The sequence below is a fragment of the Phyllostomus hastatus genome, unplaced genomic scaffold (genome assembly GCF_019186645.2).
Source record: "Phyllostomus hastatus isolate PE091 unplaced genomic scaffold, TTU_PhHast_1.1 phas_contig_196, whole genome shotgun sequence".
NCBI lineage: Eukaryota > Metazoa > Chordata > Mammalia > Chiroptera > Phyllostomidae > Phyllostomus > Phyllostomus hastatus.
Genome location: NW_025333709.1, coordinates 26,455,760 through 26,483,057, shown reverse-complemented (window position 1 = coordinate 26,483,057; position 27,298 = coordinate 26,455,760). Strand labels below are relative to the sequence as shown.

At 40.6% G+C, this 27,298-nt stretch overlaps 1 protein-coding gene across 1 annotated transcript in view; it reads right to left on the bottom strand.

Moving 5' to 3' along the window:
- Positions 1-27,298, bottom strand: part of GRXCR1 (glutaredoxin and cysteine rich domain containing 1) — a 100,815-nt gene that overhangs the window by 23,605 nt on the left and 49,912 nt on the right. Inside the window, exon 2 of the mRNA XM_045834700.1 lies at positions 20,667-20,909. Within this exon, the coding sequence (XP_045690656.1) occupies positions 20,667-20,909 (243 nt within the window). The remainder of the gene's footprint in view (positions 1-20,666; positions 20,910-27,298) is intronic.

Genomic DNA, 27,298 nt, shown 5'->3' with positions numbered 1-27,298 from the left:
CACCACTCAGTTCAGCTGTGCATGGGATTGCCTGTGAGAGTTCCTGAGAGCAAGGATGTGGTAAACTAGTGACTCCTGGTGGTTGTTACATGATTGTGCAACCATTTCCAGGACAGTCAAAAAGGACTGGAAAAGTGATATATACTGCTTCGTTCCCTTCCAAGAAAACTATTGCCACCAGAAATATCTTTAAGCGAATCATTACTACACATGAAAAAAAAATACATTGTATTTTTAAAATGTGTATAATAAAAATCACAATGTAAATTATCCAAAGCAAGAAAACTAAAACTCACTGATGTATATGGCTAAAATACAACTATAGCTCAATACTCCCTTCTCTGGGATTTTATCCTAAAACATAATTCAACAGGAACAAAGATATCTGTCCAACAATATCATATAAAGCAAACCCCAAAACTAGAAACATTAATTTCCAACAAGAGGGAAATGTTTTAATAATTCAAATGTTTCATCATGATGGTACATAATAAAATCATTAGCAAGTTTGCTTATAAGTACATGGAAAAATTAAAAATATTTTTGACAAAATATTATGCTAAACAGAGTAAAAATGGTCCATTTGTTGTGAATGTCACCGTAAAAATATACATGCATACGTGTGTGTGTACATATATATACACACATGCTGGAAGGCAAGTGGAAAATGAACATGAAGGCAGTACACTCACATGTATATTTTTTAAAAAGACTATTTGAGAGCAGTTTTAGGTTCACAGCAAAACTGAGAGGAAGGCACAGAGATTTCCTATACATCCACACACACTCAGAGCCCCCCTCATTACCAGCGCCCCCCACCAGAGCAGGTTTGTTACAGTTGTTGAATCTACACCGACATTTCCTTATCGCCCGAAGTCCGTGGTTTACATGGACTCACTCTTTGTGCTGCACATTCTATGAGTTTGGACAAATGTGTTAGTGACATGTATTTATCAGTACAGTATCATACAAAGTAGTTTCCCTAGAAATATTCTGTGTATTGTGTATTAACACTTAAAAGTCTTCATCTGCCCAATAAAGCTAAAGAATAGAAAATTATCTAGATTGTAAATTATTTCAGAGTAATATGTAAGAATAAGCTAATTATAAACTTCTAAAAACTCAAATCCAATCAGCCCTTTCTCTCCAACCTCTATTGGCCTTCGTAGTTGATCTTCTCTCACTTCCTCAGGAAAGTCTTCCTTCCCCCCTCACTTGGGGTAAAACTACCTCATTAGGTGTCGTCAGAGACCCAGTGCCTTTCTTTCAGAACTGCTCTCTCACTTTGTGATTACACATATATGCATTAGGGTGATTATGAAAGTGTGTTTCTTCCACTAGATTATGAGAGAAAGACTGTGTGCATAGGAAGCACTCAAAAATAGGTGGAAGAAATTGAACAGCAGCACACACTCAGTGAGACATTTAACCTGTGCTACTCGTCCCCATTATCATAGGAGCTGGAGCAGAGCAAGGAATGGAAGGGGGGTCCTCTCATTCATTCTGGCAATCCTCACCAGTCCACATAAGAACTTCGATGCTGTTGAAATTATCTAGTACATTTGGTAGAGTTTATAGTAATCTGCCTCTTCATTGCCCCCTGTTTGTCAGCTACTCATACTATCTTCAAAGAGCCATTGAAGGACTGAGGATCTTGAACTCAGGCACCCTTTGCCCTTGTGTCCTACAGCGGTTCTCCCCATAGTTGCTTGTTCATGACTTCAGCCCTCAGCTACTCATCTCATCCTTCTTGATGCAATCCAAATCGATCAACAGTGGTTAATCACCAAGAATAATACAGCCTTTTTCAACAACTGTCTTTGGCCAATTATTCATCAGACCTGACTACTCTCTCCCTCCAACCCGATAAAATATTTCACCCTCCTTTCCCAAACAGAAAATCTCCTTCCAGACTTTCTCATGGCTAAAATTAGCAACAAGAAGTTTATTCTCACAGAGCTGATTGATTTCTTCCCCACTTAATTATTCATGAAAGAAATAGAGAAGAGACAGTATGTCTGTTCCACTCTTAGGCACAAGTGTTGATACCTGCCTACCTGGAATGGAATGATATTTCTTAGTTGAAACTAAGTAATTGAAAACTAGAGCTCATTGTTGAGAAGTTGATACAATAGGCTTTTTAGCTCAAACAGAATGCACCAAAGAATATATAACCCAGAGTCCAGGAAAAGCAAGGAGACAGATAACAAAGGAGATAAAGGGAGTGTTTCTGAGCTGTTACTGGAGTGAATTGCTCCAATCTGGCTGGGAGCACATTTTCATCCACTCTTTTAATTTCCCTTAGGTCTTGCCTGTGGAAGATAAAACAGACTGTAGTTGGAAGAAAGAAAGGAAGGACAAGGGAAGAAGGGAGAGAGGGAGGCAGGCAGAAAGGAAGAAAGGGAGAAAATCCCACCATTGATTAGAACTCTGTTTGCCATTTTCTACACTGGAATGAAATGTAGAATGTGTGATGACTGCTGAGATGGAAAAAGGAGGGAAAAAAAGCTGTTTGAAAAACCAACATTTTTATTATTTCCCCCAAATTGGAAAGTAATAAAGAAAGGTAAGAAATCTAAGAAAAGATACACTAAAAAAAAACTATTTAAAAAGTTAACATCATTATAAAAATATTTTAAAATCTATTTTAAGAAGCCCACTTTGATTATGGTTTATATTTAAGTAATTATACTAAAAAGTGAACTTTCCCTCACCTACAATCACCTCACTTTAACATTCTGAAGTACAGTTAGCTAGGAACTATGGGAAGTCATTTTTTCAGCATGTTTTTGCCTGAGTCCAGCTGCTAAACAGTATGAGCTTCAGGGTCCCTGTATGAAAACCAAAGCAAGGGGTTTGAGATTCCTGAGGCAATAGCATGAGCCACGGTGAATGTATCGAATATAATGTAAACAAATCTGACTTTCAGCTCTTTTCCACACTAAGAGAATTCTAAGCAGGGATACTGGATAAGAGAAAAGAATGAAAATTTTGTATCTGAATAGTAAAATGTTCGTAATCTTCCAAGGTAGAGAGAATAGCGGGCGAGATGGCACATCTTACATTCTAAATGTAAGACTTAGGGGACATTGGACCTCGTGATAAAAACTAGAACAGGATAACCCACATCAGGTGCTTAAAGGGCATGTTGCAGAAGGAAGGGCAGGCAGGGCGGAACGTTCCATGGACCCCACCGTGAAGGAAGTTGCATGCCTGAGGAAGATGTGGAGAATACTTTAAACATGTGACCAACACTTCCTCACACAGAGGCGACTAGCTGTCAGAAGACCTCTCTGTGGAGCACAAATTGTCCATAAGGACAATAATGTCTCCAAAAGGGTGAAAATGTCTGTGCCCTTGGCCTCAATTATCTCATCTTTAGAAACTTCTCTGAGAAGATAGTAGCAATATAAAAATTGCATTTACAAAGATGTTTATCGCAGTACTTTCTACAACAGTGAGCCTAAATTCTTGACAGCAGGTACAAAAGAAAAAGAAAAAAATGTGGTACATGTCAAAAAAATTTTATAAACCCATCCAAAAAGATTTTATCACTACTGACACTCTAAACTCCTTTCAGCCTGGCTCTAGAGGTCTTTATGGACTTCTTATAAAAGACTGCTTATGTAAAACCAACCAGCCTCACAGCCTGTGAATCACTCCATTAACTGGCTCTAGCCGTCTTCCCAATCTCATTTCCCACAGCTTCCTGTGTAGACTTCGATAGATAATCTCCAACAATGGCCACCATCATTCCCTTTCTTCCCTAAAGACATATGTCACTTCATCCATCAAGAGGTGGGATCTATCCCCTCACTTTGAATCTGGGCTTGCGACTTGTCTTGACTGATAGAAACTGCAAGAAAGGATGTTCTAGAACTTCTGGGTGGCCTTTGTATACTCAGCGTAGAAGAAGACAAGAAGAATCCCCCAGCTGAGTGTAGTCAACCCATATCACTGTGAGAAATAATAAATCGTTGTCTGAGGTCCCTAAGTTTGGAGTGACTCATTGCCAAGAATTTGACAACTGAAACGTATCTGATACTCTAGGCATACTGAGCGGCCATCTCTGAGTCTGCAGTCTACTTTTCTTGTCCCTACTACAGACTTTGCCCACCTTATGAACTTCAGATCAACTTGTAAGACCCACCAAAGCAGCTCATCCTCAGTGAGGCCTTCCCTGTGTGTGTCGAAGCCACTCTCGATGTCCTCTGGACGTCCCGATATCCGGCAGGGCGCACATTCACTTTACGTGCCTTCCTTGTCTCCCTTCACACTGACTGGGAGTTCCTTGTGGGCGGAGATTGGGATGTCACTGTTTCTGTGTTTCCATGGCTTAGAACAATACCTGAGAAAGATCCGATGAAGCAGATGCGATTGTTCCTCTTTTATAGATGTGAAACTGACATAGATGCTTAGTTAATGTGCTCAAGGTCACTCAGTCAGAAAGCTGAGTTAGATGTGTGGACAAATGTGTGATGAAAGAATCAAGTCCTGTGAGCTCAAAAATTCTTTTCTGAAAACTCCATCTCCCAGTGATCTTTTTCTCCACTGGCAACCTATCACACTTACAGTCTGAAAAAGACTGTATGGCCCACACTACTCCATACCCACTCTTGTCTTTTCAGTCTCACTGCAAGTTTCTGGCATGTACACCTCACAGATTATATTGCTACTAAATCCTCCAAAAGGCCTGGCATGGAACATAATAGGTCCCCATTCACTTATTAACTGCTCGTTTCAAAAATATTAAACTAGTCAATGATGAGGAGACATTCAGGAAAAGGTACTGAGTCTTCTTCTAAAGAGTAAAAATATAACTGAATATTTCATTATAGTTTCAATTCCAGTTTTCTAATCATTTATTACACTATGAGTTGTAATACATTTTCCAATATATGATTGGCACTAAGGGGGAAACAGGACCTTGAAAGAATATTTATGGTGAATAATCTTCTTTCACCCTGAGTCCTGCACCACCAAAGTGAAAGGATGTCCTGAAGCGAGCAGTCTTCAAGAAAAACCACATTATAATTTTTATTGTATCCTCTGCTTGAGAGAGAACTAAGATCTGGTGCCATTCTGCACCAGCAGTCTCAGGCAGTGGCAGCATGGAACTGATTTCTCATCACGACTCATAAATATCTGAAGATGCAGATCTTGCCCGTTTTACCCCAGGGCCAAAACACGGGAGGCAGAGTGGAGCCAGGATCCTCAGCAAGCATGCCTCCAGCCCAGGGAGTGCTTTCCAGCACCCATGTCCTTCGAATCTCCTCTCCTACCCAATGCCACGTGTTTAAACGCTCTTGACTCTCTCAAGAGAAAAACAAAAGACTGAAGCTCAGGCTCAAGTAATTTCGAGCTCTGAAGCACAGCAAACTCCAAAAAATGTGTGACATCTGAAGATCCCAATGAGAAGAACAAGAAGAAACTCTCCGGCCAGGCCCTCAGTGGACTTGAATGCCTTTGGGGCTTCAGCTACAACAGCTATAATGCAAGGTAGGTAGCAGGGGCCTGGGTACAATCAGCACGGAGCTAAACTGAATGTCAGGGGAGGCTTATAACGATTTCCTTAGGTACTAAGATTTTAGAGAGATCTAAACGGACCTATTATTCTTTCAGAAAAAGTTACTCCCTAGAGTTCTTTTACCCCAAATTTCATCACCTAGCACTTTCCCAGAACCGAACTGAATCACACCTCATTCGAAATAATCCCAGATGTTCACAAGTTAAGCATAGCACTGGATTTCTCTCTAGAAATCCCTTATGGTAGGAACATATGTGGCATGGAATTAAAGGCTCATTCCCTCTACTTCTTAATGGAGTCAAACTCATTTCACAGAGCACAGCTCAAATGCTGCCTCCTTCCTAGAACCTTCTCTCATCATCCTGATTGAAATACGACTCTCTTTTCTTCCATCTAAATAAACTTTGGTTTACCATTAATTCAGCACACAGTGCAACTAGCTTAGAGTACGTAGCCATGCTTACCCCCACCTCCCTGCCCCACACACCCTTTAAATTTTGAGCCTAGATTCTACAGAGTTAATATCTTTGAATTCCTGGGACACTGTGCGATGCTTTGAACACAGATGATGCTCCATGTTTGCTCAATGACTGCTCCGCTGTTTCTCCTAAGCTCTTCAGGGTGACCATTCTTACAATACTTCGGAGGCTGTGTGGAGAGACACATCCAAACCTGCCCCATCTGATTGTAGATCACCACCCCACCCTGTATTTTAGCAATATGGTCCCAGTTCCAGACAAATTCAAGTAATAGAAAAGAGCTGAAAAGAACTTTAGACATGTATTTCTGTGTTTTCCCAAGTCTTTCAACTGAACTTTTTTGATTGTTTCAGATCTTTAGGGGAAAGCATGTGTGGAATACAATAAAGTTCTGTGGACCAGTGGGTGTTGTTTGACATTTGGAGTAGAGATTAAAGTCCCTCCTGCTCATACGATGCACCAGGTATACCCAAAGGAAAGGTCAAAGTAAACTCTAGGGGACCAGAGAGAACGATTTGAAAACCACTAATCCTGACTCAGCCTCTTCAGTCCCTCAAATGAGCCTCCTGAGTCAGAGAGAGGTGCGGGGATTCACAAAAAAGGATGAGCGCTGGCCCCTGGGGGCTGAATGCGGCTGGTTTCCTGCAAGGCTGACCTGGGTTACGTCCAGAGGGGATGAGCTCCTGGCAAGCATTTCAGGGCTTTTTGTTGCACAGGCGATTTGCTTCCTTTTATTCATTCTATTCATTCTTTGAATCTAATCCAGAGAATGTACACAGTCAGGACCAAAACATATGGTCAGGTCTTTAGCTTAATTTTTGTTTTTGGAGAGACAGGCATCTTGGGATGAGCTCAATCAAACTGGGAGTCCAAGGAGTGATTAAAAACAAAACTGAACCACAACACGATGTATCATAGTCCTGCCTCTGCAGAAGGAAACCTGCCACTTGGCTCAGGAGCTATTAACTTTGTAGAATCCTCCTGTGAGATGTTTGCTCAGTTGTAATTATATGTAACATCATGGTATCCAACTAGATGTTTATAGATAAATAGGTCTTAAGGGCCAGAAACTCTGAGAGAAAAATACATGCACTTCCCTTTTATTTCATTTCCAGTGAAAATATGAATGGCATATACATTTCATTCAGGATTAGGCCTCCAAATAGTAAAGTATTTATTGCAGTTCTTTTAAGTTCTTGAGTAGCCCATTTAAAATTGTTCCTGCTAGGCCCTGGCTGGTGTAGCTCAGTGGATTGAGCGCAAGCCTGTGAACCAAAGCATCACCGGTTTGATTCCCAGTCAGGGCATATGCCTGGGTTGCAGGCCGTATTCCCAGTATGGAGTGTGCTAGAGGCAACCACACATTGATGTTTCACTCCCTCTCTTTCTCCCTCCCTTCCCCATCTCTCTAAAATAAATAAATAAAATCTTTAAAAATAAAATAAAATAAAATTGTTCCTGCTGCCTTTATCTTTTCCTAAAAGGATATCTGGATTGGAAGTGCTGTTTATAATCCATCTGTATGATATTTAACTTTAGTTGAGCTCTAAAGAAAGGTATATCAAGAATGATTTCTTCTATTTTTATTTATTCTCCTATTTAACGTATTTTCTCATATTGTGGGAGCCCTCTGGTGGTGGAAAGGACACTGAACCTCAATCTCATAGGAAGAGAAATAAAATTCATTACAAAGAAAAGCTTTTCTTTACTGGCATGCTGATTTCAAGTTCTATTTTACATGGATACTTATTAAAATTTCTATAACTTTCACCTGTTCATAGAATGGAAGGTCAGTTTATTTTTATGCATTTTCTATAACTAAAATGAAATATATTAAGTGCATTCATTAGGTCTTTAAATCCTAATTTTTTAAAAAAAACTAATTATTTGCAAATACATTTTCTTTTCTTTTCAATCACATTGAGAATAGTTAGCAATTACATCTAAGTTCAAAAATAGGCACATTGACTCCTGGAGCCCTTTATTAAATGGCATGTACTATAGCCTCTTTTAACTTTTGGTGAAGTCACAAATAGATACAATTGATCAATATTGCACAGGCCCCAGATACAAAGCACCAAATTCAAGACTCCGGTTTTGACGTGTTATGCAAATCAGAAGACAATGGGCCTAGCAGATGAATTAAAGTATCTCCCATGCAGAGAACTACACCAGCCAAAACTAAAAGTGCCAAAGTCTTAGACAGCTAGGACAATAGATTTAAATTTGTGAAATGATAAAATCAGAATATATGAGGTCTGTCTGTAAAAATTTCAGCCATTGTTAATATAATGAGAACAGTTTGCACTACATCAATGTAACCCTGCAGCCAAGAGAGTGGACTGGAATGCGCATGTGTGAACAATGACGACTTCACTGTACTAGTCGGTGGGGCAGTAGATGCCATTCAGTGAGCAAGTGTACTGTGTGGCCATTGCATTCAAAATGCCTGACAAATCTGCATCAAATTTTGCATTAAACTTGAACATTTCTCCATGAAAACAATTTGGATGCTTTAGAAGGCCACAGCTGTGAGCATCTGGTGACTGGCAGTTTTATCACCACAATGTGCCTGCTCGGGCATCACGTCTGGTGCAGTCTTATTGTGAAACATCAAATCACCCAGGTGACCCAACCCCCTTACACCCCAGATTTGGTGTCCTGTGACTTCTGGCTTTTCCCAGAACTAAAATCATCTTTGAAAGAGAAGAAATTTCAGACTGTCGATGAGATTCAGAAAATACGACAGGGTAGCTGATGGGGATTGGGAGACCTGTGTGAGGTGCAAAGGTGTCCACTCTAAAGGGGACTGAGGCATCATTGTCCTGTGTACAATGTTTCTTGCATCTTGCATCTTCTTCAATAAAGGTCTCTACTTTTCATATTGTGTGGCTGAATACTTTCAGGACAGAGCTCATATATTAAGACAAGTCTATGTGAATAAAGTTTTTCATTGGCCTATAATTTATAAATACTTGATGTCTGCATGCCTCCAAAGTTCTCTTTCTTTAACAGACTCTAAGTTTCTGCAGTGAAAGTCGAATTGTACACAAATCATTTTTGAAGTACCTACTATTCTAGGACTTTTCCTGTCATTGATTAACCCCAGAACCCAAAATGTGAAATGAATAAACCATTGCTTCTACATTTCTTCTGTGAGAGTAAGGTGATTCTTACAGAAGTGAATAAGGAGAATAACATATCTATATAGCTGCACTGAAGCTATATAGTGAAGGTGCACTTTGGTCAATGCACCAAGGATATCACAGGATGTTATTGATGGTGCAACAGTATTACTGAAGGAACAAGATGATGGTATGTCACTCTGGAAATATGAGGGGAATTTAGTACTTTGATTTAGTTCCATCAGCTGTGCACCAAATGCCAGCCTATCCCACAAATGAATTTCATGGGCACACACATGTTAAAATGTAACCAACTGGCTTTGGTAAAAGTATGCAGTCCCCCAACATGACAATGTCAGTGAGCACACCTGTCTCAGGCAGAAGGCCAGGATTAGATGACTTTAAAGGTCTGCATTTTGGTAGACCGTTGCAGCAATTGGCCCTCATTTGTCCACACCTCTGGACAAATGCTCTCTGCATTTGTATAGATGCTCTCTGCATCATGACACTGGTGGTCTTCCCATCAAGAGCTGGAGTCTATTCTCTCCATGTTGAATCTGGATCTGACCGTGTGACCTGCTCTAGTCAATGGGACAAAAACAAATGTGATGCCAGCAGAAGCCTGAAATGTGTTTGCACATTGGGCTTACTCTCTGCTAGAAACTCCTTGGCCACCATTTAATATGTCCCAACTAATCTTCCAGAAATGCCATGTGAAAGAAATCTGAGAAGCAAATTTCCAGGTATACAACTGAGGCCACCCTGGACCACCCAGCTCTCGCCAAGCCACCAGCAGGCTCCCGTCTCCGTGAATTCAAACTCAGTATGATCAGTTGCATGGTAGTGCTGCGTAAAGTAAATCTCAGCTCCATTATTAGGGGGACGGAGATCCTGTTCAGAGAGATAATCATCTAGAAGGATAGCTTTAGTTTTAGGTGCTGCACTTAAAGATTAGAATGTGTCCTAAGGAGAGTAATTAGGATGTGGAAGTTCAGAAAACCACAAGATAAGAGTAAAAATAAGGAAATCATAGAGAAAACTTGCCATGATTTTTATATATGAAGTTTTAGTAGGGAGGATTAGGAAACAGTTTTCATTTGCATTGTTATAGGTATAAGTCCTAACACCAATGGGTGACAGAAGTCAGAGGGAGAGAGATTTGTTCTCAACATGAGGAAAAATTCTGTAATATTTAAAAGGGTACAGCAATAAAATAGGTTGGCTTAAACAGTAGGGTATCATCACTAGATGTGTTCAAAGACTATTCTTCTTTTCCCAGGGATGTGGAGAGGGGATTTTGCACCGAGAGGAAGATGACAAGGAAGACAAGATGACATATAAGGTTCTTTCCAAACCAAATATTCTATGCTATTGTGTGAAACTTCTATGTTCATCTATCTACATTGGTCTCTACAAAATTTAATAAAGTAAATTTTCTGCAACCTCATCTCAAGGGTTGTCCCACCAGTCTCTCAACTGAGTCTGGATCTGAGAGAATATGGGGGAAGGAAGATGGTCGTGGAAGACTGTGAGAAATTAACTCCTTCACCTTAATTCTTTTACTTGGGCACACATGTTAAAGTTATTAGCTTTGTTCTAGTAATAAACAACAAATCAGACATCACCCCCTGGCATAATTAAATGCTGAGTTGAATAAAATTAAAAGTGAATTTACTGTTAGAGAGAGGGGGAGTGGAGAAGAAATCAAAAGTTTATATTGCAAGGAAAAATGAGATACAGAGTTTCTTATACATAAAGTCTTCCCCTTTAAGGGAAAAGAGATATATTGTTAATAATTTTTAAATCTCTTCTGTTATACACTTTTATTAATATGTTTTAAATAGCATTGTTAATTAAAATAATTTATCTGGTATTAAAATGAACAAATAGAACACCATTTAAATAACTGTATTTACTTACTCATGGAAAAATATCATGAATGGAGATGGAGTGTCTCTGATACCTGACACTTCAGCTCACATGAAACAATGCTATTGACCTTGATTCCTGCTTCATGCTAAGAACACTACCACTATCCAGAGGTTCAGACGCCATGCAGCATCCTGTCTCCATGGATTAGACCACCTGGAAATTAATGTCTGAGTGTAGTCTCATTATAAAACTCTGCCCCTTCTCTCATGAATGACTTATTGATCCTAATGCTGTTTTTTTTCTCTCTGTCTCTTTTCACCTATAGACCCTGTAAGTAAATTTTCTCTAAAGGTCTTGCCTTGATAATATTAGCAAAGAATTAATTACTGTGTACCATGTTCCAGGAGCTGTGAGTTTTTATGCTTAATCTTTTTTCATTACAAAATAGTCATAAGGGTATTTTATTATCTTGATCTTGGAGAGATTAAATAACTTGTCTAACATACATACCAGCAAGACAAAAAAAAACTTACTCTCACATCCAGATATCTGTTTCCACATTGTTTTGCTACTGTTACCTTCTAGGAGGAACTCCCAAAATGAGAGATTCCATAGGAAACAATGTAAGTTTTGGCTAGCAACTACGTATGAGGAAGAGAAAGATGGAGTCGAAGTAAACTGAGATTTTGAGTCTGAGTGACTAGGGGAATTGGGGAGCCATTAGTCAAAGCTGGAGAACTGGCATAAGAAACTAATAATGAGGAATCATTCTATGGTGTTCTTTTACAAATACTGAGGTAAAATATCTGCAAAAAAAAAAACAAAGTATACTACAAAATAGGAGCTGTAAATAGATTTGAAGCCTGGAAAAAAAGAAAAATAGTAATGACTATGAAAGAGAGGGAGCAGGAGGTAACAACGGGACTTCTGTTGGGGACATTAGAAAAATAAAGAGCTCTGGTCATGTAGCTCACAATAGAAAACCAACACGATACTAACAGGAGTATTAGATAGTGGACCTTAATATTACAACTTTGTTGTAGACTTCTTTGTTATGATTTTTGTGATTTTTTGCAATAATGCCCTAGGTATACAGGAGCAAAAGAAGAAATAACAGATGCGGGGAGTTACAAAGGACTGGGAACTAACAGCCTCAGAAATTCAAGAGAGCTTCTCCAGCAAGTGATAACAAAGTTGATGTTATTTTATTCCTGACTACAATAAGGTAGAGAACCAAATAAAACAAAAATTGTGACTAAAAGCTGAGAGAAATGAAAAGGGGGATAGAATAAAGGATACTAATGATGACGTAGTACCTTTAATAGAGAGGCAAAGGGGAGAGACTAAAGGGCAGAAAACTGTGGCCAGAGCAGGACATTTCAAAGTTCAAGATCTTGAATGTGAGGTGGTTTCAAGTGATAAAGTAAATCAGGATGTGAATATGCTGCTAAAGAGTAAAATAGAAAGGTTGCCATTGGTAACCTTTCACGGGAACAACAGAAGTCAAAATGGTGCAGGGGAAGGTGCTGGACCAAAGAGGCCTGTCAGTCTGGCCAGGGGAAGGAAGGGATTGGTCAGAGTGTAATCCCTCCAAAGCCCACAAAAGCTTGGGAAGTTGATTGGTTCTTTTGAAAAAATACCTGGTCTGTCTGATGCCTAAGCAATGTAATCCCAGGGGAACAAAGAAACTTTCTCTTGCCCAACCAGTGATGCACTTGTCTATTGGTTCCAGCACTGTCACTCTCCCAGGAGCATGTGACCACGTGGGCCTAGCAGCCACTGGTGCCCGCAGAAGATGGCATGAGCTCCCCACAGACTAAGCTTTCTCTTTCTCTCTCTCTCTCGCTCATGCCCTGCACCCCCCTGCACACTAAGGTATTCTGTCTCCATAGTCATGTGGACTTAGTAGCCAGGTAGCCGGCAACCATGCAGACTCTGCCACTGGAGCAGCCAGGAACAAGCTACGCTACCTGGATGGAAACTGAAACCGCTTATCAGACACCTGTAGGCTCCAAAAGACTAAGCTTTAATATGAAGCAAAAACTCTGGACACTGGCTTTTGTTTTGGCCCTGTTGAAGAAACAGTTGGAGTTTTTTATGTCAGGACAGAGAGAGATGGGACATAGGAAACCCAAGGGGTAGCTTCTGTTTCCACAGGAATAAACCATGCCACACTACAATCTCCCCTGTGTGGGTCCTTGGAGTGTTTTCCTCATGATCCCATTGAAGAGGTTCATTTCCACCAACGACAGAAAGATATTAGATATTAGGGTTAGGGAATTTAATAACCTCAATTTTAAAATAGTTCAAGCTCTAGAATCAGATACACCTAAATGTTTATTCTGGCTATGCCATTTATGATCTAAAGGTACTTAAACAGTTTCCGAACTAAGGCTTACTTGTCTTCATGTGCAAAATTTGGAGTGGGAGAGATGATAATAGTACTCACTATTCACAGTATTATTTTAAAATGTAAAAGAGATAATACGAGTAAAACGCTTAGCATTCAAGTTAGCTTTCACTGTCATTGTCATCGCTGTTGCTATTAAAAATGATCCTTAATTATTCAGGAAAAAGGACAAAGAAGCAACCGTACAAGAACGTTATTGCTTCATTTAAATTCCAAGAGCCTGACTTGAGGCTTCAGGTGCAAACTTCCCCACCCCTGCACTTCCTAGAGTAAACTGCGCAGGCCAGGAAACAAAATGTCACGACTTTGAACAAAGAGGCCTGAAGATAAAACACATGTGTTGTCTACTGCAGATAACATACAAGACCACAGGGTTAAATTGGAATGTTCAGGGGATTCTTCCCCCATCCAGAGCTCTGATGAAGTTACTAATCGTCGGGAAATGACCAAAAAGGGATGAAGATGACTTCCGAAGAAAAAGGAAGGGAAGATAAAGATCAAAATTCTTAGACTTCATATTTAAATGCTAAAATATCAAAAGTGACTGAGTACCTTCTCAATATCCACGATACCCCTTCTTTTCTAAGAAAAACCTGATTTTTTTCAACATATCAAGGTCAGTATCCCCAGCCTATTTTGTGATTAAAAGTAAACAATAAAATTCAAGTGAGCCCTGGCTGGTGTGGCTCAGTGGATTGAGTGTCAGCCTGTGCCCCAAAGGGTCACCGGTTGGATTCCCAGTCAGGGCACATGCCTGGGTTGTGGGCCAGGTCCCCAGTTGGGGGGAGGTGAAAGGCAACCACATATTGATGTTTCTCTCCTTCTCTTTCTTCCTCCTTTCCCCTCTCAAAAAATAAACAAATAAAATATTTTTAAAAATGCAAGTGGAAGTTGGGCAGGATTTCTGAAAGTGCTCTTTAAAAGGGAGCTCCTGTAGGTAGGATGCACTTCTCTTTTCTTCTTTGCTTTTCGCTCCCTTCCTGCGTGTGAAGTGGGCATGAAGTCAAGAGTCTCAGCAACCATCCCAACCCAGCAGGAGTCCTTGGAAATAGAAGGCACGTGTTAAGACAGGCAGAGCTAGAAAAGAGAAGTAGTCCTGGGTGGTTCACAGAACTTGATATTCTGCCTGGAGCATCTTTCTGTACAGTAGTTTTTATGTGAAAAAAATAATAAAACCCTTATTTTTAATGCTTTGGGATTTGTTTGGGGTTTTTTTTAGATCTTTTTGTGTGGAAAAAAATTGTTATTCAAAAAATAATGTAATTCATTACATTATTGTACAGAGAAACAGCCTGAAAATTTCATTGTATTTTGTTACATTACCTGGAAGTAGACTAACAGATGACTTATTTTGATGAACAATTTTTATTGTATTTTTTCATGCATTTGGACTTTAGGGAACAATGAGCTACGATCTCTGAGTGGCAGGAAATAAAGGTGGGATCTATGGTTTCCTAAGCTTTCTGTCATAACCACCTGACCAAGCCGTGTGGAGGAGGGGGAAATGCAAGCAGAGCCTGGTGCACTCTGAGCTGAGGAGACAGGCCTGAGAGTCAAGGAAACGGAGAGACTGGTGCTTGCAGGGCAGCGTACCAGAGAGTAAGGACTGTCACAGAAGACCCTGGAGATGGGCAGAGGGCCCAGTGCAGTGTTCAGCAGAGACTGATGAATAAGGATATTTCAGGGAACTACTCAAGATCAGCAAAAGAACCACCACAAAGGATGAAAAGGGACAGTATTTGGGAACGGGGCACAGAACAGTGTCTGTTTCTACCAGCCAGAGTGGAGAACATGATTCACCGGGCTTTGGGGAAGTACCCACAGGACCACACCTCCATACTGAGGGATAATTATCTTTACACTGAACACTACCCTGGCCCTGCCTGGACAATTTTAAAGACAATATTTGAAGGTCAAACTGTCCCAGAGTGACTTCACTGCATCGCAGCAAAAACCATAAGAATATTTATTGATAGGGATACAAAAATATTCCAACAAGGGATATTTTTACCCAACAAGGCATATTCACAACATTTGGAATTCAATTAAAAAAATTGCCAGGCAGGTAAAGAAACAAGAAACTGTGATTTATAATTAAGAGAAAATCAATCAATTGAAACCAATCCAGAACCGACACTGATACTAGAATTGTCAGACAAAGAGGTTAACACAGTTATTATATCTACATCCCATATGTTCAAAAAGCTAGAAAAAATATTGAGCATGTTAAATAGAAACATGGGAGATATTTTTAATTAAATGTCTAAAGATCAGATGTTACATAAGAAAATATCAGGGACCTAGAAGATATAAGGTGGGACTAAGGTAAGTTTACAGTTGTTTCTATGGAAAATAATACAATAATTAATAAATAATAATGCAAAAATATAGTCTGTGTTTCATGTGCTCAGAACTATAAACTGACTTTTGCCCCATCCTGTATAACAATGGAAACTATCCAAAATAAAATGAAGTAACCTGCAGAATAACTTCAGACAGCCTAATATGCATGTAATTGGAACCTCTGACAAAAGAAGAGAAAGAAGGGAAAGGATAAAAATGATGTTTCAAAAAATAATGGCTGAATATTTTCCAATTTGATAAAAACCATGGGCCTGTGGATCCAAGAGTCTCAATGAAGCCCAAGCAAAGGAAACATAAAAACACATATCGAGGCACATCATCGTCAAGTTTCTCCAATCTAGTGACTAAGAAAAAGCAGCCAGAGAAGGAGCAAAGATACATTTTCTCCTTCGGATGTAAGGAAAGCACAAACTTAAGAATGCCAGCAGACAGTTTCACTAGAAGTAATGCAAAGAGGAAGGCGAGGAATGACTTCTTTGAAGCAATGAAAGAACAAAAACCTTTTCAACCTAGAATTCTATATCCAGCAAAAATACCTCTTTAGAAAAGGTCACATAACTTTTCAGACATAAAAAAAAAAAAGCTGAGAGAATCCACCTCCAGCCTACCCACACCATGACAGTAAGAAGCCCTCCAAACCAAACGAAGCCAATTTCAAACTGATGCAAGGATCTGCAGTGAAGTCTGAAGGGCACGGGAACTTGAGTTGCAGAGGGCCGCTTACTTCCAGATTCACTGGATGAGCTCATCGCTTCCCTGATGCTGAACCAGGAAAAGACACTGGAAGAATAGAAAACTATGTTGACGGAAACATCGGCAGCTACCAGGACACTCGGGCAGGAGGACGGGATCGATTGCTGAACCGCACGAGGAGTCGGAGAGGGCTTATGAGAACGCACAGAGTCTCGAATGTGTTGGTAGGTTCCTGGGTTTACGCATTTGTCAAAACCACTAATAAAATTATGTACTTTAAATTTATATGTGATTATATCTAAGTAAAGCTGAATGAAACAAAACAACATGGACGAAAACAAGATATCTGGTCGATATTGTGGTTTGGCTCATTTAGGAACCAGTCCAATCTTTCCAAATGTCTTCCTGTACTGAAGAAGCTAGGAAATGAGAAAGTTCATTTCCATTTTCTCTCAGTTTTCCTGTGTGACTGCAGTAACCAAGGGTACTCTCTCTCCAGACTTTCCCTAGGAATTGAAAGAAGCACAGGGAACAAATCATCCCTTTAGCGAGTGAGCCGTGGCAGAAACACCGAGCTTCCAGGGCTGCCCACTTCCTGACGCAGCCGAGGCTTCCTTGGTGAGCACACATGCAGACTTGCAAGTGGTCCCTAGACACGTGCTGAGAGTCTGTATTTCCAGTCTGTAAACTCGCTGGGCTTAAAAGGGATTCTTTTATTCTTCAGTGAAATAAAACAGTACTTTAATGCTAAACAATGGAATTAATTACCCAGCAGTCTCACCACAACATCAGCTAGTTTGAGAGAACTGCTTAAATCAATGGCCCTTATAATCTTCACTCTGCTACCCAAGTCCCCACTTATTCATTCTATGCGTGTTACAGCTCTGTTCCAGTGTGGGTTTTGTGGATTTCCACTGCAGAGTTCTATGGTTGGTCCAGAGTCCAAATGCTATTTCTGACCTATTTCTCACTGCAGTTTCTAAGACACTTTATGTCTGAACTATTGGAACACAATCTTTTTGTTTAAAGAAGATCTTCTGGTATCAAAGCAACAGGGCAGCTGTCCTAAGTAAATTCCAAGCTGAACTTGCTCACCAAACCCCAGCCCCCCACCCCCAGGCCATGGAGCCTCCTGGGGCAGTGTAAATGTGTTTTGTAAAGTAATTTCTTTCTCTTGATGATCGATTGCATCGCTTTCATGTTGGGTTTTCAGTTTGGCTGGGAAAAACGAGGTCAGCATCTTCGTGAATTCCTCTGTTCTTGCCCGCTGAACTCTTATCTTCTCTTCAGTGCAGGTAACTGAACGCCTCTGGCAGCAGCAGGCCTCTGGGCTGGATGGCAGCGCTGGCAGGAAGACCAGGAAGCTGTGAACGCTCTCCTGCTCCCTGCACCCCACCTCGTTGCCTCCTGCCGTTGGCTCTAGATACCTCTGTGTCTGTCTCTGTCGAACCCATTCTCTGGCTCTCTCTGGCCCTCTCTCTCTCTCTCCCTCCCTTCTTAATGAAAGTTGTATTATGCAGATGCTTCACACATCTTAATTTTTCTCACTCATCCGAATTTAAACTAAGTCAGATGGTTTCATGTGACTGTTTAACACCTCACAGATATACGTAAATTACCAGCATCAGCCTCTTTTCCTCCATAAAAATTATGTTTCTCCACATGCCAAAACCCAGCAGAGGGCATCCTTCCATCTCGGATGCATGAATACTGCAGCAAAAGGGCTCTGGACGCCAGCAGCGGCTTCCAGTTACAACTGTGCCCTGGAATTTAAGTAAAAAGGCTCCTGTGGCAGGAGGGGAATTTGTTATGTTATTCTGCAGTGTTTACCTCCATTTGAACTATAGATTTAGAAGTAATTCTCCTTTTATAAGGAGAAAAAGAGGAAGAAAAACAAAACAAAACAAAACAAAAAACACCTCTCTATCTCTGGTCTCTCTCTTGGAGTCTGAAACATTAGCTTCAAATTTCAGAAGCAACGGTAGCACTTATGTGGCCCTTCCTCCTCTGTGCTACAATGTGTGAAAATAAAGTGGTCACGGAGCAAAAGCAATTGAGAGAAATCAGCACCCTACCTCCTCTGTTGCACTCTCTTTCTAATCTTCAAACTAAAAGACGAAAGCAGAAAAGGCACCTCAGCCTGTTGGATTGTCTCAGAAGCAAGAAGAACGTAAGCATGGTCCCGAGCAGTATAACAGGTGTGGCCAACCTTGTGCTTGTATAAGCAATCAGTCACCCACTAAGTTTCATTGTGCAGTTTCACAGAAACTTAAAGTCCACAATGAGAAACATCTTAGATTGTCAGAAGAAATTTTTTCTGGGTTAAAATGTAAATGCTCACAACTGCTATCAGTGGTTTGCTCCCTGGTGTTGATGAGTAATATCAGATCATTTCCTTGTGGAAGATGTCCTTAGGAGAGAGGAAAAGATTATATGTACACAAAAGAGCATCATGCACACATCCATTCAACATGTGTTTTTGAGCACTTTGTGCCAAGCCCTGCTGTAGGTGCTAAGAACGCATCAGCAACAGTCAAAGATCCCTGTCCTTCAGGTAACGTAACAAACAGCAAGGGTTTGGGGAGTCGGACCAACTTAACTGTGAGTCTGGCCCTGCCCCTTACTGGCCGTGTGTGTGACTTGGTAGAAAGGAATTATTGTTCTTTTTTTTTTGCAAAACAAGAATAATAATTATCAATATTTATTGAAAACATAACTTTGTTCCAGGCACGGGAACTAAGCATATATATCATCAAATCTGTACCATTAGTCTATGAGAAAAGCCATAGTATGATTCGAGTTCTATCAGTGAGGAAATCGAGGCACAGAGTGACTTGCAAATTGCCCAGAATGACATGGAAACATCAGAGCAGAGAATTCGAAACAAGGCTGTCTGCTTCCAAGGCTGTGTTCCCTCCGCACCAGTGTGCCACAGACCCGGTTTCTGAGGCAGTCCTGAGGCTTGGACGAGATGGCACATGTAAAGCTAACAGCACAGGTTTCTGTTATCATTATGATTCATCGTGATGATCACTGCCTTTGTTACAGCGCTCTGAGACCTAAGGGCCTGCGTTGAAATATAATAAATGAGGCTCAGTACTTCAAATCAAAATTCCTCTGCTTCAGAATGAAGTCTGTGCCCATCTCTGCTCGCAAGTCAGATTGCATAACGTCATAGCTAATGAATCACAGCTTCTCTGGGTTTATCTTTCCATTAAGATGACAGGCTGCCTTTTATAACTATGGCTCCAGCCAGTATATCAGAACACAGTTTCCCTATGAGAACATGACAAGAATGTGAGGTTCCCTGTAACAAAACATGAGTATTTTCTGCTCTGGATTTTTCTAACCTCTCCTGAAAGCTGAAGGTTAAGACCAAATGTAAAACAAAAACTAGATCCAAGCAAATCTGCAGTTGGACAGTCCCTCTTTGTTCTTTGATAAGTGATCCTGTAGTCAGCCCCTCCCCCCTCCACTACTGGTGTCTCTCGGCTCCCTGCTCCCAGTCTTTGCAAAGTGCACTCACTAGAGCCCTCTCCAAGGCTTCTCGCGGATTGAGCATGTCCATAGATCAATGGGAGCTATTATGCTAAGGGTATTTATTATTCAAAGAGAAATGAAGCAGGCATGTTTTCTTGCCGCTCTGGGAGTTCTCTCTGCTTACTGTAAGCCTGGATTTGCGTCTCACGCCGCATTACCAAAATCAAGAATAATCTTAAACAAGCAGATAAGATTCTGGCTCCAGGCCCCATTCCTTATTGATTTTGCTTCAGGACTGTCATCTTAGGTTCGTTAGGTTGGAAACTAAGCACTGGATAATGGGGTAGGAAAGTGAGTGCTAAGAGAATTCATAAATTATATATCTTACAAATATTCCATTTTATTCCCTGTACCAAAAAAAAAATAGTTTTTATAACACATGTTAAACTTTGTAACACAAAACTCAAGTCCACTGAACATTTTTAAAATGTATCCTGGTCAAAAAGGCAATTCCGTGCTGATTTTATCTCACCATGCCTCTGCAGGGTGAACTCTGTTGCAACATGGTGTTTGGGATGGAAATAAGTGCTTTGTTCCCTTGGTTTGAACTCCCAGATTAGCAAGTGTCCGGTCCTTATGTTACAAGTTACCTTGCCATTGGCTCACAGATGTCTACCAACCCCGGCTGGGTTTAATAAAAATAGGATTCTCCTTACCCCGAGATAGTGGCCGTCGATGAACACCACAGGGAGGGAAGGAGCTTCGGACACCCGGCGGCAGCGTTCATCCAGCTCTTTTCCATAGTCTCCGTTCAGAGCTATGTTCTTCTCTTCGAATTTCACTCGGTGGTTTTGGAAGATCTTTCTAACCAGTTCACATCTTTCAAAGGTTGTCCGTACCACACGAAGGCAAGTGGTATAAATCACCACCCGGTCAAATTCTAGTTCAGTGGATGGTTGCTGAAGGGAAAACATTGGAGTGTGAATATGTTTGCATTTACTTTCTTATTGTGGTTTATTTTAAGACAATTAACACATTTTAGCACGTGCCTTACACACTAAAGGCATGCCACAAAAGTTTAACGAGTACTGTACTTGTCACTTCTCAGATGAGACTATTTAAGTTAGAACATGTCATCAACAGAGGGATAGCAATCAACATAATTTAAAGGACATAATTTAATTGACAGCATTCTTTCTGTTCACAGTGGTACACCCAGTAGTGGCATATCTTCAAACTGCTGATGTGTCACTTGGCATGCCATGTGTCGAAATAAGGAAGAGTACAATTATTTTTCTCCTGTCTTGGACACATTGTTCACTCACTATATTTGCCTCTTTTAAAAAAATTTTTTATACCCAAAGCAGCATTTATTTACCCAATGGATTCGAAAACATGTCATTTAGAAGTCTGGTAATTTCAGTAATTACCCATCTTGATTGACATGGGCTGAGAGATATGGCGCTGTCAGGATACACAAGGGCAGTAGCCAAAGTGTTACAAAAAACCTATGAATCTTAAACAATCACAACAACAACAAAAATTATAAGTATCCAAACTTTAGATGCATTGCATTGAAAATAAGGTTTGTGCACATCCTAATTTAAGGAGGCAAAACAAGGCACTACTGACACCTCACATTAGCAGCTTACAGTTTTTCCTTAGGGGTATATATCTGCCTCTTCAACCCGAAGTGAAATATGGAACAAAATAGTCAAGGCAATGGTTAACCATGAAAAAATTCTTTTACTTGTCAATTTACCAAATTTCAGAGTCTTTTGAGCCACAATTTCCTGGGAATAACGAGACCTGTGTCCCAGGATTGTTCTGAGGTTTAAGTAGCACAACATGTGAGCATGAGCTCTGTTGAGGCACAGGGCTCTGCTGTGCAGCCAGGGGCTCTGCTACAGAGAATGCAAGACTGAGTGACTCTGGGAAAGCATGGAGACCAGCAGCAAAGGGGGCGGTGGGTCAAAGCCAGGCCTGAAAACAGTGGAGGCAACTCTCAAACAAAGCTACAGAAGCCCTAGGGGAGAATCATTTTTTTTCTGCATTTCCTGCTACATCAGAAAGCAGTGACTGCATTCCTGGGAGAGCCACCTAACACTGCTCACACCACACGGGGTCTGTTCTGGTATCAGGAAAGACCACTCCCCCCTTATTATAGTTCTACTTGCAGGAGACTGAACACAGTGTAGCCATACCAAGATACAAGGGACACGTGGGACTCCACAGAGCCACAGTTGTTGAAACACAACCACACAATTACCCACTCCAACCAGCTACAACTGTAATCAGAAAGTAGGGTTACTAACTCCACCACTTTGTGTTCACAGAAATCGGAGAACTCTGCCAGATGCATACGTGCAGGTCGTCCTGAAAAGATCCCAAATCTCGAAAATGGCAATGTCATATTCTTCACCTCACGGAAAGAGAGGGCAGTTTTCTTTTGTGATGCAAAGTTTGTTCGAGTTGTAGGAATCATTCCTTCCCTCAATAGTGTTTAAATGCTAAATTGAAACCAACTTAGCAGGGCCAAGCAGGACTCATAAATTCTCGACAGGTCGGGACTGAGAGAGATATTAGTGAGAGGCAGGCAGAGTGTCATACGAGAGAGAAAACCCTTTCTTAGCTCCAGGCACGCTTCAGGCTTGAAGGCATGTTGCTCAGTGTTGTCAGACATGCTTATTTTAAACGGAAGCTTGAAATATGGATTGTTACAGAAAACGTGCTGCTCTCTAAATTTTGGCACCTCATTAAAACTTGAGACCATGTGGACCTATAGATTGAAGGCTGGATTTGCCCTATAGCTGCTAATACATTAACCCTGGGGTAGAAACAGCATCTGATATGCTTGGGCTCTGCCACTGGCCATCTGTGTGTCTTTTTGATGCCAATAAACTAATAAGCCTTAGTCTTTTAATCTGTACAATGTGATATCAGTAACAGCTACTTAACAGCTTTGCCCAGAAGATAAAGTAAGCAAGAATATGAAAACAATGACTATGCGGTTTCCAACAGTGCTCTGCCAAGTACAGAAATATTACACTCCACATCAAGAAATTTCTAAGAGTAAACACACACAAATAAGTCAGTGGAAAGAAGCAGGGTAATAAATGTGAAGGAAAGGGGATTGTTACTGTGCTTTAGATTAAGAAGCATTGATCTTCAGAGGAAGCAACCAAATGCCCAAGAGCCTATAGCTCCTCTTCATGTTCATGATTACGGGCCAGTCTGGAACCAGGGCACTGGCTACAAATGTTGCAGCTTTTAGAAGAGCCCCAAAGTTCTCTCACCAGCTATAGTGAGACCAACTATATTGGACCAACTATTCACTGTTCTTCTGGCTGTAAAGACTACATTTAACTGCATGTAGTCCTACCAAAATGTTCTACTTTTTTCAATAGCTACATGTACTGTTAAAAATATTTGATAAGAAATGCATTTGCCCCATGTGTACAAGTGGGGGAGTTGAAGATCGAACCTCTCTGTTGCCACATTAAGCAACTCACATGGGATTCTCTCGACTCACACAGCAATGCCAGGTACTGCTTTTCTGTGCGTCTCAAGAGTCATGCACTTAAAAACTAGTATTAAGATAAACCCCTGTCAGATGGTCACATTGGATGCTGTCTACTGCAAAGGATAACAAATATATCCCTTTATCTACTGCTGAGGGTGAGCTTTGCCTGGAATCAGTGGGTCTCCAAGAATGTTAGATTATTAGAATAACGGGGAGCTTTTACAAAGCCCCAGGCACACACCAGCTAAGTCAGAATCACTAGAGGTGGAGCCTTAGAGGGAATTTGTTTAAAGCTCTTACGCTGATTCTAATGGGAAACCAAGTTCTAGAGAAGAGGTGTCAACCTCATTTTCACCGGGGGCCACATCAGCCTTGAAGTCACCCTCAAAGGGCCGAATGTAATTTTAGGACTGTGTAGATGTAATTGCTCCTTAACTGTTAAGGAATTGAAATTACATTCAGCCCTTTGAAGGCAACCTTGAGGCTGATGAAACCCCGGTGAAAATTAGTTTGACACCCCTGTTAGAACCAGTAACATACTAGCTGGAAATCCAGAATCATAGGCCTCATCCCAAAGCTACTGGTTCAGATGTGCATTTTAACCAGTGTTCTGGGAAATCTGGAGCGCATTACATTTTGAGGAGCCCCACTGCAATCACATTGGCAGCTTGGCTTGATGGCGAATCTGAGGTCATGTCCCCTTAAAATAACTGCTAGTCATTCGTTTAATTATTAGAATAATTTACGTGACAAATATGGTGCTAGGCACTAGATATATAATGATGACAAAACAGTATCATGCCCCAACCACATAGAGCTCATCGTTTGAAGTAATTAAAAAAAGTTACATAAATAAATGTAGAATTACAAACTGTTAAGCATTGTTTAGAAAACGCACAAAATGCTAAGAGAAACTATTACAGGAGTGCCTTCTCTTGTCTTCCTGATATTTGAGTTCTGACTGGAAGTACAAGGAGTTAACTGAGAAACTAACTAGATGGAGAGCATGAGGGAAAGTACTGTATATAAGTGCAAAGATCTTGAGATGGGAGGAAGATGGCATGGCGAGACTCTCAAAGAAGGTCTCTTGCTGAAATGCAAAGCGATAGGATTATAATGGCACCAAATGACTCTGGACAGGATCAATATGTGTCGTACTTTACAGCCACTTTAAAGATCCAGGACCCTTAACCCAAGGGCAGCGAGAAATCCCTGAAGGTTTTTAAGGAGGATGGGAATGATTTACATTTCTAAAAGGTGAGTGAAGCAGAGCCAGAGTGGATAGTTGCATGAGACATGCACGGAACGAACCTGGGCAGTGCTGTTAGTACCAAAGTCTAAATGAATTAAGTCTTCAGAGTTGTATGGTCCTCATCTTGAGCAATCTCAGTCTCTGTCCCAGTTGCCTTGGTCTCAGAACTGAGATTGAACACAGGGTATATTCAGGGTAGGAAATATGGATACCTATTAAAATAGGCTATTAAGTAAAATATTCTAAAGAAATCTTATTGTACAATTTTTGGTGTGACTGGGAAATAGATCTTCTTAAAAGTAGAGAGAGGTATGTTGAATGATCTCACAAGGTCTTTTCCAGCTTTATAATATAAATTTTAAATGATATTGTCTTTGACCTTAAAAAAATCTTCTACATTTGTTTCATTCTCTTTCCTTCAACAGATTTGGCAAAGCATCTGCTTAAAATCTAAAAATAGCCTCGCAGTGGTTAGCTGTCCCTCTGCTCCCTTCCGGAGGGTTACCATGGGAATAGAGTAATGAGGGATGCAGGCATCTGAGACGGCCCTGAGAAGCCTTTGGGATTTGCAGCCTGCTTGTTGAGAACTGACCTAGATGTTAATGAAGTCAAGACATTTCTTCCTTTCCATTGATTAAAAAGATGAATCTTTGTGCCCATTGGATACTGGAAATATCAGAGGGAACACTTTATCAAGCATGTAATTATCTAACCATTATGCCATACAACAGAAACAAATACAAAATAATATTCAATGCAACCTGTAATTTTTAAATTTTTAAGAAAAAAATTGTGAAAGGATGAATCTTGGGGGTGCCCTGAGGCCTCACAACAACCTGCAGCAAATGTAGACCTGCAGGCAAGAGATGGAAATTGCTGGGAATGAGACTGAGAGGTTACTAAATAGCCAACATATGTCCATAGCCTGTACTAGTCCCTGTGCAGAGCAAGTGCTTTAGTCACTTAGTCATCTTGGGACAATTTTGGAGTCCCTACACCCAATGGAACTCAGGACAAGAACTAGACCCTACCCCACCTCATCAGAGGATCAGCCTGGAGCGGACCCAGCTCCCCAGGCTAGAGCAAGGACAGTGGGTTATTTCCACTTGACCCTTTGCCTGCCCAGCCTGGCCGAGGTTGAAAAGGCCTCCTGAAATAGGCCCCCTGGTCTTATCGCAGTGTGCCCCTCAATCAGCAAGACACTAGAGGCCTCCAGGCAACTTTAGGGATTCAGGTCTTAAATTAAAAAAATGTTTAAAGTAATTTTTTAAAATTTAATCTTTATTATATATTTTTCCTTTACCATGTAATCCCCTTATATCCCCCTGCCCCCAGCAATCACCACACTATTGTCCATGTCCATAGATCCTTTTTCATTTTTTGCTATATATACAAGGGGGGATCCAAAAGAACAGAATTTATTTATAAAAATTGTGTATTTATTTTTATATGTTTAAACTTCAAAAAGCACTCTCCATGTGATGCAATACACCTATCAAGAACTTTTTCTCACTGCTTAACACAGTTTTTAAAGGTTTTTGATGCCTCTTAGTGCTTCTGCTGTGTTTTGTTTCAGCTTTTCCACATTTTCAAAACGTTTCCATGCAAGGACTATTTTCATCCAGAGAAACAAAAAAGAAAGTTGCTCAAGGTGAGATCAAGTAAACAGGAACGGTGGGGCTTGGGGGTCATGCTGTTTTGGGTCAAAAACTACGGAACACTCAGTGTGGTGTGGGCAGGTACACTTGTAAATTGTCCATCATAAAATGGACAAACACCTTCAAAGAGTCTTCAAAAAAATTTACTGAAGCCAAACACAGCCTCTCACAACAATGCCAGCTGGTACACTGATACAGACGGTTTCCTAGAACACTCACCTAGTGGAGAAACCTGCACTACAAGGGGCCTGTCCCCAGCATATAATTACTGTTTTGGGGGTACATCCATATATATTATGGAATGCTTCTTAATGTTGAACTAAAATAAAAACCTCCCGTCCATCTTGCTCTCAAATCACCTCTTGATCTCCATTCTTGCTCTTAACTAACATGATTCAAAACCCACTTTATCCACAGGAGGTCCCTCTCTGAGTCTCTTTCCTGGATCTGCTTCCATTCTAACACTACTCCCTACTCAGCTCTGAAGGCAAATAACAATCTACACCATATCCCCTCCCTACACTTCAACCACACACAAGACAAAACAAAACACCCTGGGAACTTCTCCATGTCCCTCTGTAAGGCACAGATTATTAAAATAACTATAATAACTATTATTCATTGTATGACTCTTGCATATTTATATATTTATATGTAGTTTTAGGAACTACAAAGGGGATGTTACGTGTCCAATTTCCATTGATCATAAGAGATGAAGCTTATTATGAAAATTCCACACGTGAGGAAACTGAAGCTTGAAAATAAACTTAAGGTGTCCAGATAGCTCAGAGGGAAAAGGAGCAGAACCAGAGTTTTAACCTGGGTCTACTTCCTCTAGGTCCTTGCTCTTGCTGTGGGAAGATACACCACACATCCCTCTTAAATGCAACCCCCAGAGGGGCATATGATTCTAGA